The 18977-nt window shown below is 43.2% G+C and overlaps 1 protein-coding gene across 3 annotated transcripts in view; it reads left to right on the forward strand.

Annotated features, from left to right (window-relative positions):
* Positions 1-18977, forward strand: part of LOC308323118 (matrix-remodeling-associated protein 5) — a 74902-nt gene that overhangs the window by 32007 nt on the left and 23918 nt on the right. For all 3 annotated transcript variants that reach the window (XR_013964801.1, XM_080774743.1, XM_080774742.1), the window contains exons 2-6: positions 7669-7806; positions 8402-8529; positions 12150-12279; positions 14910-15148; positions 15548-15699. Coding sequence is in view for 2 of the 3 variants with exons in the window: in XM_080774743.1 (XP_080630869.1) it covers positions 7720-7806; positions 8402-8529; positions 12150-12279; positions 14910-15148; positions 15548-15699 (736 nt within the window). In the remaining variant the exon portion in view is untranslated. The remainder of the gene's footprint in view (positions 1-7668; positions 7807-8401; positions 8530-12149; positions 12280-14909; positions 15149-15547; positions 15700-18977) is intronic.

Raw genomic sequence — 18977 nt, forward strand, 5'->3', positions numbered from 1 at the left:
AGCTTGAGAAAATTGCTACTACAGGATTCCTTAAATTGTGAGATATGGATTAGTGTCCATATATTGAAGGTAACTTGGTATTTCTTGTCCATAGGCAGCCTATGAATTATCTAATCTAACCACTTGAGTCATTTTCTGTGGAAGCTAAAACAAATCACCACCTTACAGTTGTTGTCTTTATGCTGATAAACTGCCGTCAAAGTGAAAATTTTCTGTCCTGTCTCACTTGAGAGCTAATTTCACACTCGCTGTCATGTAGTGAAGAATGTGGTTTGTGTCCATGTTATTGATTGATGTGTGCTAAAGTGGAAAATAAGAGCCAGCCACACAAGTGAGATGTTGGATATTTTGGCTGCAAACGATCTCAAACAACTAAAAGGTCTGCTTTAGTGGTTCTTTGGTTTTCGTTCATCCTTTTTCTTCTCAGATAGATTTAGAGCTTTTGGCACTGCATGCAAGCCCTCTCCAACAAGGTCGATACAGCGCCGCAGATAAAAACAGATTTCCACTCTACAAGTAGATTTTGGAATGAGAAGTAGTCATTTTTTATTTTCCCCACTTTTGAGCGAACTCTCATGGGACACCTGAACTTGCTTCATTGCATGGTAATCTACCATGCCACACTGGCAGGGAGGTCCTCATCTGGAAGGCAATTGAAATCAATTTATCTGGTTTAAAAAATATATATACAGTATATTAAGCAGAAAATATGAAGCTGGCTTCAAGAAACAGCCCAAATACAGACAAGTAGTCCAAAATTGTTTAATCGTGAAAGAGACATGTTTACTTTGAACCTGAACTAAGTAAGTAATTAAGGACAACGGAAATGCTGGGAGGTCTTTCTGAGGTTATGTTGTTGTTGGGGGTTAGCGTATACATTTAGGGGTCCTTGACATGAGAATGTTTGAGAAACACTGCTGTATTGTCTGTGATTTCTGCACTAGAGTGCATGTACTCAAGTACTGTACTTAAGTACTTTTATTTCATTTGATTTCTTTACTTTGCTTGAGTTATTTCCAATGTCCAATACTTTTACTTCTACTCCACTACATCTGATAGGCAAATATTTATTTAGTTTACTAGTTGCTTTGATCATTACAAAACATTCACTACACTTTAAGCCTATATACGTAACTTGCCTACCCCCTCTGGTTATTTTTTTTTCTCACTGGTGGCACTGGTCAGACTGAATTAAATACATTTCGGAAAATCTCAATCTCAGAAAATGTAGATTGTCCCATGCATTTGATATTCATGTTTATGTTACGTACAGTACAGTAGCTCTAGCAAAGAGCAGTTGTTTTCAACCAGTGGTCCTTGAGGGGGGTTCCAGGTGGTCCCCAGCTAATTCATGAAGAGTTGCTGACAAAATGTACCCTCAATCCCTCATAGATCTTTAACTCTTGAGAGCATAAAATTAGGGTCCATTTATTGGTTTCATTTTACGCTCTCAAGAGTTAAATTATTGTAAAACATCATTAATTTACAATAAGTCTACACAATTACAGAATGTAGATGAAATGTTATTTTGATCAATGCCTGTTGGTAACGCCTAATGGTTCCAACATCGGTGCAGCATGGAATTGTGGACAATATCCAACAACAACATCATATATACGTATATTTGTCTTCTTTTTGTCTTGTTTTGTGTTCTTTAGTGGTCTGTGGCTCAAATGCAGAATAAATAATGGCCCTTGATAAAGGATATAGCAAAAAAGGGTTGAAAACCATATTTCTATAGAGGGTTTGTTCAGTAGCAGGTGTCTGCTCATCTCTCCAACTCTTCAGTAAAGGGAACATAGATGTTCGGGTCAGACTAACAATTTTATCAAGAAAGGGAACTCGCATGATATAGGAAATAAACCAGACTTCACTTATACCTCCTTTAAATAAAAGAATCACACCTGTGTGAACTGAGTGGTGCAACTCCGTGTGGGGGTCCCCGGAACTTCCAGACCCACAGAAACTCACCCAGGGTGCCGGCCCGGTTCCGGCGATCCGCCCCGAGTCACACAGAGTTACTGTGTGGGGGAATTAGCAGACACCTCTCTCTCCCCCTCCCCCCCCCCCCCCCTCTCTCTGTGTAATTAGCAGGCAACAGTGCAACACTATCTCTCTCTCTCTGTTTCTAGCACAACAGCGCCACTTTTTCCCCTACTGGTACTCTAAACATAGGGACATAGGGTCACGTGGACATAGGGACATAGGGGCATTGCTGTTCCTTGGAGTGGTTGCACTGTGGTCTCCCTTTCAAATATTTTCAAAATATTTTATTGAAAGGGATATTTTATTTTACAGACGCACACCGCACACTGTGCATGCTATCGTGGACATCAGCATGGGAACCATGTGTGAATCATATTGCAGGTTGCAGTGCTTTCTGGACATGTGTTATCTTGAATCGGGCAGCTGTGGTCTTGGCTGCCGGTGAGCTTCATCTTTCTGACACAAAGATGTATTGGCTCTAACGCTGATGCACTTAAGACACAGCCTGCATGCCTTCCCTGCCCTCCCTTTCCCCTCCCGTCGTGCATTCAAAAGTTTGCTTGAATGAGAGTACAAACGTATTGGCATCAACATATGCTTATCCACATAAGTACTCATCATTATGCAGATTATGAATTAGTAAAGCATTCTTGTGTTCATGTCTTTAGTGCAATGCGCTGTGAGCTTGTATATCGGTGATTTTTGCTGAATGCTCACTGCCAGAATAGGGATGCTGGGGTTCAAGAGGTTAACCGTGAAGTATTTTCAATCTGTCCTAAATGGAAACGGACATTCTGTCAAGTTGTCCCTGTAACATATTGTATATATATCAAGTGGAGAGATTTACATATTTACGTATCATGACATAGATGTAAGGTGTAATGTAATGCCCTGAGCCAAAAGTTAGAGAACCACTGGTTTAATGTTGCAGCTGGTAAACCACTGAAATAAAAGTGTCAATGAACACATGAATATGGTTATTCCAGGCAGAGGCTGGACACCATAGCACCACATAATTTACCTCAGTCAGCTGACAGACTGAGAGGCCAACCAAGTGATTTGTTACCACTGGAGACTTAGCTCTTCTCTTCTCTTCTCTTCTCTTCTCTTCTCTTCTCTTCTCTTCTCTTCTCACTCCTTTACACTCTCCTCTGTCTCCACTGTGTTGACATAGAAACCTGTTGAAGTCATCAGATATGGAGGTCAGAGGTTCTGAGCTAACTACATGACACCAGCTTCTGTTCTTGTAACACCTACCTTAGCATAATTAAAGCCATTCAAAGGCGGTAGTTTTCAAGACATGTTGTTTTGGAAGTTTTGCATGGACCGACTGACATAGCCCTCCACTGTTATTAGTGTGGGGAAAAAAGGACCAAAAGTTCTAGATAATGACGCTAATGACTAACTAAATGACTGCTAGCAATGAGTTCCGCAGCCAGCGAGCCAGATATGTGTGTGCATGCGTGCGTGCGCACACATGTGATTCATCTGTCTGTCATTGGCATGATAATGACATGATTCCCCAGGTCAGATTTTAGGGCAGCTTCCCTTCCTCCACGCACACACACACACACACACACACACACACACACACACACACACACACACACACACACACACACACACACACACAGCTGCTAGGTGAATTAGTTCCTCATTGAGGAACACAAAGACAGACATGGAAACCAGACCCTCAAACTGGCCTCTAATGGTTTCTAATAAGTGTGTGTGTGTGTGTGTGTGTGTGTGCGTGCGTGCGTGCGTGCGTGCGTGCGTGCGTGCGTGCGTGTGTGTGTGTGTGTGTGTGTTTTCCCTCGTCTGTACGTGGTTGGAATAAGATCGCAGACATTTCAGAACAACAGGCCAAGCCACCTGGCCTTGTAGCAAAAGTTGTATACATATTTCACCCTATATTACTTTTTTGCATTTTTGGTAGCAGATAATTAAAATCTCTCCTCTCCTCTCCTCCATCCAAAGCTCCTTTGAATTGAATTGAATTGATAAGTCCCTGAAAATACACGATGTGATTGGCTAGTAGTCACTTGAGCATTGGTTGGTGATTGGCCTTCCGCACGTCCGGCGCTTGTCCGCCCTCCCAACGCGATACAGGTCACTCCAATGAGGCATCTTTTTGTTTATCTATGTAACACCATGCCAAAAATCTCAAACCTGTTTGCCTAATTCCCCCCCAGCTATATCTCTCAACACCTTGCTTACTCACACTAGATTACTCTCGTTCCTTCTTTCACTCTTGAATCTCTCCTCATAATCTATGTCCTTCTCTCTCTCTCTCTCTCTCTCTCTCACACACACACACACACACACACACACACACACACACTCTAATTCCATGTGCAGGTGTACCAGGTGAGGCGTGTGATGCCGTGATTTCTTTCCCCCTTTTTATGTGCTGTATTTTGCAAGGCATTATATTAATGTTATCTTTCATCACATCCAGCAGAAGCGTGTGTGCTTGGAGGGAAGCAACCTGCATTCGGGTCATCCCCGTGCCAAGAACTATCACAGTGCTGAAAGACACTTTGATTAAATACAGTGAGAAACTAGCCCTTTGATGTTCTGTGCAAGCAGGCTACACCTGTAAATTATATGTGTAAGCCTGATAATATAGCCTACTTTGTATCAGGTACCGTCGCCCATAATCCATGATCTCGCCCTAGTTGTTTTCCACCGACCTCACGTCGACTGCTATAGGTGTGGCCGTATTCTTTATTATGTTTTACTGAGAATAAGGTCAGAAATAAGTTTAGGGTTAGGCATAGGTTTACTGGGGTTAAGTTTAGGAATAAGGTCAGGTTTAACCGTTTAAGCATAATTTACTTAGGTTACTTCATACCAGGCAGCTAGAACAGTTCTGCCAGCTGTACGGCCGGAGCGAGTTGGTAAATGGGTGACTTGTTTGGTATTCGCTTACTTTGTCTTACAAAGGTGTGAAATTAAATTGTCAGTCTAAATACACACTTATACTTAGATTTTGATTTAATCGTTTATTTTGATCACAAAACATCACACTGTAATCAAACATTTCTCTCTGGTGGATCGAAAAGGCATAGCATTTCCAATGTTCGTAATGAACGAACACTACAAAATATTCTTTCAATACTTCATACATATAGACACACACAAGCACACACAAACCTAGATTATACTGTAGATATAAAAACACTCACACACAGCCAATTACATTCACCTTTATGACGGTTTGTTTACTGTTGTTTAGCCTGAGCGGCTAAGATTTGTGCACGCCTTGATTGGATCTCACGATCTGTCCGTCAGCCCTGGCCCCTCCTCTCCCACCCTAGTGCAGCGCTACGTCACATCATTTGGAGCGAACCTTGAACCTTGATGCGTTCCCCCAGGCTTTAATTTTGTTCGCCGACGAAAATGAAAGCCTGCATGGGTACCGACGCTAACTGTTGTTGAGTGAGAAAACAATGTTGCACATTAAAGGGGAATACCGCTCATTCTCAACATTGTACATTAATATAACTTATGGTGTGGAAATAATAAAAAGTCTCCCCCCATAGACATAGAAAGGTAAACAGACACCTCCTTCGGCGCAAGTACGAGATGACATCAGAGTTGGGCTAAAAGATACAGGCTCAAATTGGCTGAGGGTGGCAATGGGAGGAGATAAAGGGAGATAAAGGCAGTAGGGGTGTGAGCTGACCCGAGGGTGGTGATTTTAGCAGTAAAGTAAGTAAGGAAATCTTCACAAAGGGCGAGTGAATGCACAACAGGAGAGGGCTCAGCGGGGATTGATGATGGAGTTGAGAACGTTATTTTTGGAGACTAAAACAGAAATATAGTTGGTCTTGGACAATTTGACCGCATTCTGGTAATCAGAGAGACAGCCACGTAGGATTTCAATGGAGATCTGAAGTCTATCCTTCTTCCATTTTCTCACAGCGTGCCGGCAGGCGCATCTGAGAGAACGAGTGGAACTATTGAGCCAGGGCTCTGAAAGTGCTTTGGTGCTTTTAGTCTTTCATTTAAAAGTATTTAATTTAAAAGGAGCAACGTAATCCAATGTTATGGAGCATGTGGCATCAATGAGGCGATAAAGTTCCTCAGTGCTATGAGTGCTGTCAGAAGGATAAGGAGGGGAATTATTAAAAGTGAGGGAAAACTGGGAGGCCGTTGTACTGTAGAGGTTATAACACGCTGATGGCGAGCAGGGGCACAAGGTTTGAGTGGCAAGCAGGGGACTGAGACCGAAAATAAAATTAGGAAGTGGTCTGATATAAAATGGTGTATTTTATATGATATACTGAATGATGAGCAGATGTCGCTGACAGAGATGGAGAGTCCATATGATAACATGCATAGAATAAACTATGCATGTTTGTTTCAGTTTCTGGGACACACGTCATAACATCAAGCTGGCTGTCGATAACCAGTAACGCCTAATAATGGGGTTTAGGCGCTACAGTACTCATTAAACAGTCTCATTTAAAGTTTTTCAAATGTTTAACATATTTTGAAAATAGCACATCTAAGCTCACAATGTGTCTCATCGCTACGCATTGTATCCTTCACCCTGTCAAACATTCAGTCACTCGTGAGATGACGAGCCAAGGGAAACGCTGTGGATGGTGTTTTAATTATACAGCAGGGTGCAGCCTCTGACATGATTGCAGTGGCATTTAAAAGCACGCGCCATTGACGCACAACATGGGAGGCAAAACTGTATCCAGGCCCGGTAGCCTCGGAAACCCAGATGTTTTTATTTCCAGGGAGAAAAAAAAAAGTCTGGGACCAAGTCCACTTCAATTTGGCATAGAGTAGCGCAAACGTCGATCACTCTCTGCTGATTTCTGATCGTCTGCACCTTTGTTAAATTGACGCACACACGTACATGTACCGTACGCACACACTCCTCTCTCTCTCTCTGTCGCTCTAATTAATTAGTCTCATGTCGCACAGCTGCGTCATGAGACTAATTAATTAATGTTTTCTATGCCTATGCCATAGAAAACATAGGTGGACCCGACCGACCTGTAGTGGGCCGGCCCGGTGGCTTGTGGTGGGCCGGTCTGTGACAAATGTTATCTTGTCTGTTTCACGGTATAGTTGTCTGAGTATCTGCGCTGTTTGTGGTGGCCAGTCTGGGCCAAATTCCGCCAACATATCGGGGCCGAATCTTTGTCTCAGTCCAGCCCTGACTGGATCCGGAAGTTTGATGAAATACGTTGGACTCAATGACAGCCAATGAATACACACTATTTCTGAACGATTAACGTCTTTGTCAGTTAATCGGTCCAGGAATATAAAAAAAAGACATAAGACAGGTTGTTTTCGAATCCCTTATTTTTTGTGATAACTATATTTTTATTGAGGCATCTAAAAAGTGCCAGTTTCAGGCTAACTAAGACCTAGACACAGAACATACTGAACATAGAGTTACAGAAAATGTAAATCAGGCAAACATAAACACCAAAACCAAACGAGGAAGTAAATGTCCAAAGTTCAAGGAGTGGGCCTGCAGTACGTCAATGCAATATAAATATCACACCTGCTCTCTGATAGTCTTCTGTTGGGAAGTTTAGAGCCGATATGTTCTGGTATACTATATGGACACCTATACCGGATGACAAGAGCCCTACTGTACGAAGCTCAAAGTGTCTTTCAGGTTTTCAGCCTTGCCTTATTCCCTTTCCTCAGGTGTGATGATGGCGTGAAGGAGCGCTGGTCCAGGCCGCCATCCATCCAGTCATGGCTTTGTGGTGGTGTGGCGTCCTCCTCAGCAGGCTGGGGGCGCTGTGGCTTCCCCTGCTCCTCTCACTCCCACTTTGGCACATGGTAGGTGGTCACTGGTCTACATTATGTCTACAGCAGAGTGCATGGTTTCTCAAAGTGGGTGCCATGAAGGCACCCCAGGGTGCTGTGATGCAAGTCCAGGGGGGACTGATAATATTTCCATCAGAGAATGCGTTGATAATTTTTCAATATCACTTCAGTTTAACCATTTAGACCCGCTATACTTAATACATACCACAAAACCAAGTATTGATACTTTTACTGAAGTAAAACATTTGAGTACTTTTTTTCCCACCACTGATGGATATGTCATTACCAAGCCCCCAGAGCGGCTGGCCAACGTTGAAGCCACCGAGACGTAGTGCTCAAAGCTGGAACTGCTAAACTGCATTTAGCACGAGTTGGGGTTTAACATGGAGCGCTCGTTACTTCCACATTTAACAGTAAAAAAAAAGTAGAGCGTTCTTCCGTGTCCTTCAAACGCCACTGAGCCACTTCCATTGAAATGAACTGTGGGGGTGGGTGGGGCTGTCCGGTCTCTAGATTATAAAGAACTATATGGTCATTACAGGTGAAAATGTCCAAAAGTGTTCTTTTCCCTCTCCTTCTTCTCCTGCTGTGTCCTGTGGGTCTCCAGGCCCACGCTGTCCCCTCCTGCCCTCGCAGCTGCACCTGTCCGGGGGTCAAAGAGGTCCACTGCACCTTCAGGCATCTCACTGCCATACCAAAGACCCTGCCCAGGGACACGGAGAGAGTCAACCTGGGGTAAGAAACTCTGCTGATTTTGTGATTTAGTTTGTCATATTTTAGTCACCTGAAATATTTTGGTCGACTAAAGATCATTTTGTCGACTAAATCTACAGTTGATTGTTTTTTTGTTTTTGTTTTTTTAGTGGGTTCATATTTGTCCGCCACCTTCTAATTCCTGTGCCCATGTGGTGTTGGGTGGTGGAAAAAGTACTCACATTTTATACTTATAGCTAGCAGCAGGTCATTATGCCCATGGTTGCTCAACAGGAGACAAATCATTTCCACGTGGATCTTTACATCTTGGAACGGAAGTTTTCCCTGCATTCCAGGAGCATTACGGTTGTTCAGGAGAAAAGCCACAGCTGCTGTTTAAACTACTGTATTGTGAATGCATTTAATAATGAATTGCTATAGAACGCAGATTTCAGGGAGTAATTGTAGCACAAACAATGAAACCAGCACCTGCCAAGAAGCATTTAGTGCTTAATGAGTCTTCACATCAGGCTTACTATTTGCATATGGTGGGAAAATGCTCTCAGTTCATTCTGTGTTTTACAATTAAAATGTACTGTAGAAAAAACTACAGTATGTTAAAAAAGCCGGTGTGGTGTCCCTAATTTGGCCATGTTATTACTGTATAGATTGTCAAAACGTCAAAAAACATTTGTCATATTATAGTAAATCTACAAGCTCATAAGTCACGTTGTGATGTGAGGCATTGTGACACTATCTGTAGTTGTCACAGAGTTGTTAAAACAACTTTTTATAACGTTGCATAATGCAGGGGTTCTCAACATTTGTCATTTGTATTGGTGGTGGGGAGGGGGTTGCAAGACATGGCCAAAGCATTTTCCGGGGTCCCCAGCTAAAAATGTTGAGAACCCCTGGCAAAATGATGTAACGAGCACATTTCCACAAAAGCCATCTTACGTAATCATCACAGGAAACCGTCCAAAACCGTCACTTTTGTAGTTATTATTAAGTCATAAGCTCTTGTTTATACTTTTCATTATTTATATATAGTTGCAACAATAGCCAATCTACAAGCTCACTAGCAATGTGACCCGTTGTTGTGAGCTGCACACAAATCCTTTGGGCTTTTCATTAGGACTTGTATAGATCGGCTAGTGTGTGACACTGTCACACTGCGAAGAAGTGCATGAATCAACGAAAATAAACATAGAAAGTTGAAATGATATAGAGATACAAGGTTTCTGCCTGACAATGACGATATATGTGCTGACAAAGGCAGTACAGTGTATTTTCCACAAGACACAAACCACCTCCATATGGACTACACTGTATGGGAACAGCTTCCATCCAGAGTATTCTAGCTGATCTTTTAAACACGCAAGTTGAGACAACTGGCAAGGAATTGAATCCAGGCATAGAAACGTTAACTTTACCCGCTTGAACCCCAGCAACAACATAAAAATAAATTAACCAAATATAAAACGATTCACATGAGGCAGGCTGCGTGTGTCGGAGGGAGGGGAGATGAGGGGGGGAGGGGGGGTTGGGTATTGGTTGTGAGCTTGTAAATCAGCTATTTTTGGCGAAGGCATTTGGTGATGACTGAAGGCCATCATGGCAGCCGTGGGCCTCAGTTTGGCCCTTCCCTGGGGGCTTGATGTCGCTCCAATGAACTGCAGCGGCCAATGAGGCATCTAGGTTTTTATATCTATGGCTAAAGAAGTTGGCTCTCATCACCAAATGGGATTAGCGAGCCCATGCCCTCTGGTGTGTTGCACTCTGTCTGAACCTGCAGTAAAGTCTCCCCAAATGAACCTGTATTGTATTGTCCTACCAGGGCACTTCCATTTTAAAAGGCACGTGCTCACATTAGATAAGGTCTGTTGTTCTACCACTGTACGGTGGTATTGATTTATAGTTGGTGGTGGTACACACATGTGTCCGGCAGCAATCTCAAATCTCCCACGTGTGTTCAATTGGGTATAGGGATAATAATATCCACATCCTGTGTTATGTGTTTCACCAGTTAGGTTTGAGGAATTCATTTTGCCTGATTCCCTTTAAAGGCTTGGCTCCCTATACTGGAGCAATCCATCATGTTAACGCAGTCCTCTGCATTTTATCTTTAACTATTTTCCATTGTGTCTCCGTTGTGAGGTAATGTATTTGGCCCGGGGATATACTATATATTGTACAACATCTGACAAGGAACTGAAAAAACAGGGGAGTATAAAAAGGCATAGGTAACAGGACACAGGTGAACACAACTGATAATCAACACTTGGATAGGCCACAGGTGGAGCAAACTAATAATCACAGAACTGGTGAGTCAGGTAACAACTCAGGGGAAAAAACATCCTACTTTGAATGCGCCACATCTCTGCATACGTGTGTGCGTACTGTACGTGTGTGCGTGCGTGTGTGTACGTTTGTAATGCACGTAACTCAACAAACGTTTGCCCCACCGACTTCACATTCGAGTGATTTGACACACGCGTTCCACACCCCCAACTCCTTTCCCCTGGGCCAGGCTCTGCCAGTGGGCCTAATGAGGCCAACTCCTTTCACCTGTGCAATTTCCAGCCTCTACCTCGAAAGGCGAGAGCTCTACCGCTATACCCGCTACCCGGACACATACAATACGATACGATCGCAAACGATGTTAAACAACGTTAAACTCACTTCTCCACTCACTTTATGCACACGTTTATACCATAGAGTATTAAAAGGATAGAGACTGATCTGGTGCGAAGCTCCGCCCCCTCTGCTATTCATGTCAGTGGAAGTTGCTCAGTGGCGTTTTGAAGCAGCCGGAGGGACCGACTATTTCCGCCTTTTTGGGCACATTTCCACATTTGACCTCCAAATTTTGGAGGTCAAATGCGGAAGTGCAACTGAGCGCTCAATGTTAAAGCCCAGCTGCATGGGGTTTCCTCGTCATGAATCCACGGGTCCGCCTGCAGTCCTTCCTCTTACCACTAGGGCCCAGCGCTTCAACATTGGAGTGCCTAGCTGGCCCCTTGGTTTATACCCTCTAGTCACATAACATGCTAGTACCAGTGTAAGTGTAATGGGAACCTTTTTGACAATTGATGTACAAAATTGGCTGAGCGCCTGACAGTCTGACTGTGTAAACCGACTGTGGCGTGGGTGGTTAAGTGTTGTCTTCGATGATCCATGCATACCTTGCCTACGTATATGCGCTGCTTGTCATATGAGTCGTGGGGAGAGGGAAAGCTCAACTCTGCTGTTTTGCTGTGCAGTTGCTTGCATACATGCAGATGTGCTGAACTGAGGATGTGGGGGGCCCATGCTGAAATCCTTCAGCTGTGTGAGGCAGAGCAGAGACGGTGTTTAGAGTTTTTCATCACGTACGTGTGTGTGTGTGTGTGTGTGTGTGTGTGTGCGTGTGTGCGCTTGCTTCTCGGAGATGCATGCACAGTGGAATTTAAGTCACTGACCTTCCCCCCTCAGTCCCCTGTTACACGCACACACGCACGCACACACACACGCGCGCATTGTGAGCACATTGATCGCCTATTTCCGAGTGGTTTGGTGTAGAGGGAAAACGAGTAGACCAAAGGCAGTGTTGAAGCTTACAAGGTTTAACTTTGAAGACTCCTAGCTGGCTTAGATCTCATCGCTCTCTCTCCCCTCTTCAGGTATAACAGCCTGACGGCAGTGGAGGGCTCCGAATTCAGGTCACTGCGACAACTGGAGATGCTCATGTTGCACGGGAATGACATCAGCACGGTTCAGCCAGGGGCCTTCTACCCCCTGAGGTCACTGCAGGTACTTACGTATATGCACATATCTTAACCCAGCTGGTATGTACTGTACATGAGGTCAGACATAAGGTGCATCAGGTGGTAGCACTCCATATATATTTATTTTCTTTTAAATCTCTGGGACCCTAATGCACACCGTAAAATCCTCAGTGTTGTGCTGTGATTCCCCCTCCCCTAAAACATGATCATCAGGTACTATGATTATACTAGATTGAATCTTTCTTCAAAATGTGGAGAATAAAAAATCTGCACTCTCAGCAATAGTAGGAGTCTTGTTTAATAATGATGAACAGGGTCTGCAGCAGCAGTCAAACCAGAACGATGCGTTCCGGCACGCAGGTCTTCGTCCGTGTAAGAATTTACATACAAGTGGAAATGACATGATTACATAGAATTACTGATTCATTGACAAACCATATACAGTAGCTGTGGACGCTCACCGGTCTCCACACTGAAACTGCCAAGGATCTCTGGCTCAACACACTCAAAGAAGTGATCCACCAATGCTGGCCAGAGAACATTAAAGACATGCCAAAAGTCCTGCGTGCTTATTGCGTCCTTCAGAGATGAGCTCGCAATGGAATAGTCATATTCAAGGGCAGACAGGTACTCATTCCAGACTCTATGACTGATTGAAACAGCTACTGTACATGTTGGCCATCAAGGCATTGAGAAAACACGTCGTCTTGAATGACGACATTGAGAGAGTTTGCAGATCATGCAGTGATCGTGAAGTGATGTTGCCTATATTCTTCTTTTGAGGAATGTTATGACCCTTTTGCAGAGAATTTGTTATGACTAAGTTTACAGGGGGGATGTATAACTAAACCGAGGGGATGTAGTAATGTGTGGTAGGAACTGATAATGCGCAGCTGGACCTATATCTATGTAACACCTAAGTCTGAATATGCCGGTTCTGTAAACAACAATTCTCAAGTAAAGTTTCAGTCCAGTCTTAACAACCCACTGTCTTCTTTACACAAATAACACTTCACAAAGTATCATGTAGTCTCTCATAATAACAGACAATAACCACAATACCCAAAAAAATCATAGAAAACAATTTAACACCAATTCTTCAAACCGAAACGCATCTGTTTAGTTTGACTGTCTGCTGCTGCGGATCCTATACACCATTATTAAAAACTAGACCTGTACGTGCCCGTCACAGTCGGCCACCGGCCTACTTGGGAACGATGCAACTTGGGACCCTAATGATATACATTGTCAAAGCACCCGTTTGAACTGTCAGCCGGTGTCCCACATGGAGATCTGTGTATGTGCCTGTGTGTGAAGACTGCAAACTGAAAAGTGTATAACATTTGTTTTGGTCCGTGACCCACAAATGGGTCCTGACCCACTGTTTGGGAAACAGTGGTTTATACTGTACCAACTGTATACTCAAACTCTGTTGACACACCTGTGCTGCCAGAGCCTGATCGAGGGCTGACTCCATTGTACTTGACTGTAACAGACTGATGTTGAGTTGCAACAAGCTTCCCTGGAGCAAGTTACATCATTTGAGTTGATAAATGTAGATGTTGGAATGAAATCATAAAATTATAATAATAATTTTAATATAAAATATATATATTTTTGGCATCTGCCACTTGAATGAAGGTGACTTGATTGATTGCCAAAATTAAATTAAAAATCACACCTGTGTGAAGTGAGGGGTGCTCTTATCATCGTACATCATCATGGCGTAAATTAGACAATATGCCTATTTGCTCAGACAGTTTGTGGACGGTAACCAAATGCTGGATGTAGGAGGGGCTAGCGCCCCTCAAAAACAGTTTTAAACTATTTTTAGCAATGGGATAAAAACAAAAAATGGTGGGTATAGATCTTGTTGAACTGGTCAGATTGAAAGTAGCTCTCAAGTCAAAAACCCCTGGTGTATACACCCTAAAGGAGCACTTCACCCATTTTCAACCTTATCTTCATGTAATTGGTCCTCATGTGTACTGTTACAACCTTATCTTCATGTAATTGGTTCTCATGTGTACTGTTACAACCTTATCTTCATGTAATTGGTCCTCATGTGTACTGTTACAACCTTATCTTCATGTAATTGGTCCTCATGTGTACTGTTACAACCTTATCTTCATGTAATTGGTCCTCATACTGTACAATTTCCATCAAGTCACTAGTCTCATTGGTGGGCTGTGGACAGTTCAGAAATCTGTATATGACATCATCGATCAGCATTCCAAGCTGATGCGGTCTTTCTCTTCCTAGAAAGTTAGCATGCTGAGACTGTTAAAAAAAAGAAAGTTTGAAATCTTGTTTGAAATGACCACACCTTCCTACTGATGATGATGTCACTGTGGGCTGCCACATTTCAGAAAAAGGCAAGAGTGAGACTTAGAATGTGGCCTTTTTTAATGTCGATTTGGCCTTTTTAGAGGAATACAGACATCCCACTCTAGATTGAGGTTTGGGCCTTAGTTTGTGGTGCGTTGTAAAGGGTTAAATTGCGTGACTCTCACTCCCAAGGGGTGAGACTTGGCAGCCCATGAGCATTAGTGAGGATTAGTGACGATCATATGAAGAAAGATTAAAGTTTAAAATGGGTCCAGTATGCAGTGATTGATCGATTGATTGATTGATTGCCTTTTTCCCTACACCCAGATCTTGAAGCTCAGCTACAACAAGCTAACGACGGTGAACGCGGGTCTGTTCGAGGGTCTGGCGGGTCTGGTCCGCCTCCACCTGGACCACAACCTCATCCACTTTGTGGAGCCGTACAGCTTCTCTGGCCTGGCTTCCCTCAAGCTGCTCCAGCTGGAGGGGAACCTGCTGAAGGAGGTCCACCCCCACACCTTCATAACGCTGTCGCTGCTTGGAGCCTTCTGGACGTCTGGCCTGAGGTGAGATACACCAGCGTGACTTACATGGCGGGTTAAAACTGATATGAGGTTAGGGGACTTACATGCGGCTGGTTAAAACTGAAGTGAAGTTAGGGGACTTACATGGCTGGTTAAAACTGAAGTGAAGTTAGGGGATTTACATGGCTGGTTAAAACTGAAGTGAAGTCTTACATCTCTCATGAGAAACAAGTTGAACTACATGTTTGAACCATTAATGCAAAATAAACATTCCTGTTTGCACCAGCAGAAGAACATCACTTTGAAGATCTCATGATCACATTTTATTTAGTCCGTTACTGATTGCAGTGTTCTAGACAGATCTTGGGAACATGTATTTAACACATGATCTTATAATTCCACCTTCAGTAATATAGTTAATTCTGTATGATTCTTCTCCAGGCACCTCCATCTGTCAGACAACCTGCTGGAGCGTCTCCCAGCCGCGGTGCTGCAGACGGCCCCCAGACTGGAGCTCCTCTACCTGCACGGCAACCCCTGGTCGTGTGATTGTCAACTCCACTGGCTGCTGGAGTGGAACTCCAGGCACGACGGTATTTGTTAAAGCCTAATTTATGCTTTGTCGATTTCGCAACGGCGGTTTTGCGCCGGGGCAATAGCAGACCAGCATGAATTAGACTTAATAAGGCAGTGACTCTCAACCTTGTTAATTCCAAGGATCCCCCAGGTTTGATATGCATATGGCTACTTTTGTCAAACCTCTGGGACCCCACTCGTGACTTCGACATACGCACAGGGCCGGTTAAGACTAACCCGTGGCTTTGACATACGTGGCCGGTCAAGACTAACCCGTGGCTTTGACGTACGTGGCCAGTCAAGACTTTTTTTTTGATTGATTGAGATATTTATTAACAGTTTGTAGAATTACAGTACATTTCAAGCACAAACTCAATACAAAGACTGTTAACTGTGAGTGGACGACCCAATTAAGCGTTACACTTGTTTACAACAGGGTCCACATTGTTCAATTCATCAAAACATTTAGAGACATACAAATAGACACTTCTATGTAGTTAAAGAACAGAACAGGAATTCAGGAAGCAAAAAGGGAAAAGATACATATACAGTGAGGGGAAAGGGGGGGGGGGGGGGTTTAGGGTTACTAATGCGCAAGTTGGACCAACGCACCGTCGGAAAAATGCTAGGTCAGTGGGGTTTTTAGGCCGCAGACCTTCGTTTGAAAATGTGTTGTGGCAGGGACCCCAATAAGGGCCTTTCTCGGCCCCACCCCTCTCCTATTTGTTTATATTGTGTTTAGGATCCAAGATGGCCGCAGCACCATGAGGGGGTGGGGCGGAGGTGAGCGGGTGGGGTCGACATATGCCCTTACTGGGCTGCATTCACACATTCAAGACACCTGTCTTGTGTTTGTCTTGTGTCTGTGTTTAATGGCCGCTCCAATGCATTTCCAATGGAAGCCCATATGGTTTGACCAAACATTTTCAAGGTTCAAGGTTGTCTTTATTTGTCTCCCTTGGGCGAAATTTGTCTTGGAGACAGAGTCACAGCTGCATACAAATAACAGACACGTTCACATACGAAAAGGAAAAAACACCATGAAACTCCCAACATACACAAAACAGAGATATTGCACACATTCCCTTGATAAAGTGCAACTAGTCAATAAAGTGCTTTTGGCAATCCCTGAATCTCTGAGTCAGTAAAGTGCATTCGGCAATCTCTGATTGAGCATTTTGATTGACAGGGGAACAAAAGAGTGTTTAAATCTATTATAATAATAATAATAAAACTGTATTTGTATTGGGACATATTTAGGCAGGCAGTCATGTAGGTAGGAAGGTGCGAGACCATTGAGAGCTTTATAGACAAGTAAAATAATTTTAAAATCAATCCTAAAAACAACCGGAAGCCAGTGCAGTGATGCCAAAACTGGAGTAATATGTTCTCTCATCTTAGTTCTAGTTAAAACTCTGGCTGCTGCATTTTGGACAAGTTGTAATCTGTCAGTTGTTTTCTTAGGCAGTCCTGAAAAAAGTGCATTGCAGTAATCAAGCCGAGAAAAAACAAAGGCGTGAATTAGCGTTTTTGCATCGTCCAAGGACAAATAGGCTCTGATTCGTGCAATATTTCTAAGGTGAAAAAAAGGCAATCTATACACATACCGTGGAGTTCTATACCTCCTACCGGATGGCATTAGCTTGTACTCTCGGTACAACACATGCAAGGGGTCAGATACAATATTCCGAGCTTGTCATGATCTTCCCAGCCATGTTTGCTAGCCTACTTATTTTAGATTTGTACTTCACAGTTAGATTGCCAAACCAGCTGGACATACCGTATTTTAGGATTGACTCTATACTAGCTCTGTAAAAGGTCAACATGATATTTACACTGACTCCAAAAAGCCTAGTCTTCTGAGAAAGTGTAGACGCTGGTGTATCTTAGAACACAGTGTTGTAACATGCGTGTGCCAGCTCAGGTCCTCATCGATCTGTACTCCCAGGTATTTATATGAGGGGACCTGTTTTATGTTATGGTCATGGACATTAATCATACTGTGGTCTCCTATGGACCTGGGGTCCACTATGACCTCCTCTGTTTTGTTTACATTTATTTTCAGATGGTGTAGATCACACCATTCTATAAACTTGTTTACTCCCTCTGTATGGCTGAGGATGTTATTATCGCTCTTGAAGTATCACGGTGTCATCTGAAAACTTGATAACAAACTGATTTGGATGTGAGCTGACACAGTCGTCCGTATACAAGGTAAACAGAAAAGAGGAACTGACTATTCATTGGGGCACCCCTGTACTACACAGTGTCTCCTCTGAGAACACTTAAGTTAAATCTCACCCTCTGTGGTCTCTTGGAGAGAAAATAAAAATACAATTTTATTATAAAGGCTGAGCTGAAGTCGATAAAAAGTAATCTGGCGTATGCTACCTTACTCTCCAGGTGTTTCAAAGTGAGATGAGCTACTGTAGATATTGCATCGCATGTACTGCGTTTCTTAGAATATGCAAATTGATACTGGTCTAGTCGAGGTCCTACCTCCTTTCGGAGTTCCTCTGTCAGGATCCTCTCCAGTGATTTTACTACATTAGATGTTATAGCCACAGGCCTATAATCATTATTCTCTAGTGGACATGCTTTCTTCGGGATTGGGACTATCACTGATTTTCTCCAAATCTCAGGCACTAAATGTGAGTCTAGTGACAGCTGGAAAAGCCTGTGCCAGGCTGGGGCTAATTCCTCAGCACACGTTTACAACAGGAAAGCATGCATTCCGTCTGGCCCTGTTGCTTTATCGGTCTGTATGTTTTTTAACACTTTACAGACGGTTTCCTGATCTATCACCATCCTGTCAATAACAGCATCACAGCTCAATTCATTAATCACCTCATAGCATCCCTGAGAAGTATCACATTCAAAGCGCATAAAGAAAGCGCTCATTCGCTCTGGCGCTCTCATCTAGAGCAAAGATGGGCTTCTTCATATTAGTCATCTCCCTGATGGAGTCCCAGTCTTTTTGTGTTAGAGTTGGCCAAGTCCTGTTTCGCTCGTTCCTTAAACTTCTTTCTGGTTTCTCTCATTTGTATATTCAGTTCCTTCTGTGCAGCCTTTAAGGCTGCCTTGTCTCCTGATCTGATGTATACACTCCTTGATTTAATTCGTGAGGTATGGTCTATTATTATTAAACTTAGTTATTACTTTCTGTGGCACTATCATTTCAACACAAAAAGAAATATAAGCTGTAATAGCCTCGGTGGCTGTGTCAATGCTATAGCATCCTCAAAGAAAATGTCCCAGTCAGTACATAGGAAGCATCCTTTTAGCTCCTCAGTTG

Source organism: Protomyctophum bolini (genome assembly GCF_963924005.1).
Source record: "Protomyctophum bolini genome assembly, chromosome: 10".
NCBI lineage: Eukaryota > Metazoa > Chordata > Actinopteri > Myctophiformes > Myctophidae > Protomyctophum > Protomyctophum bolini.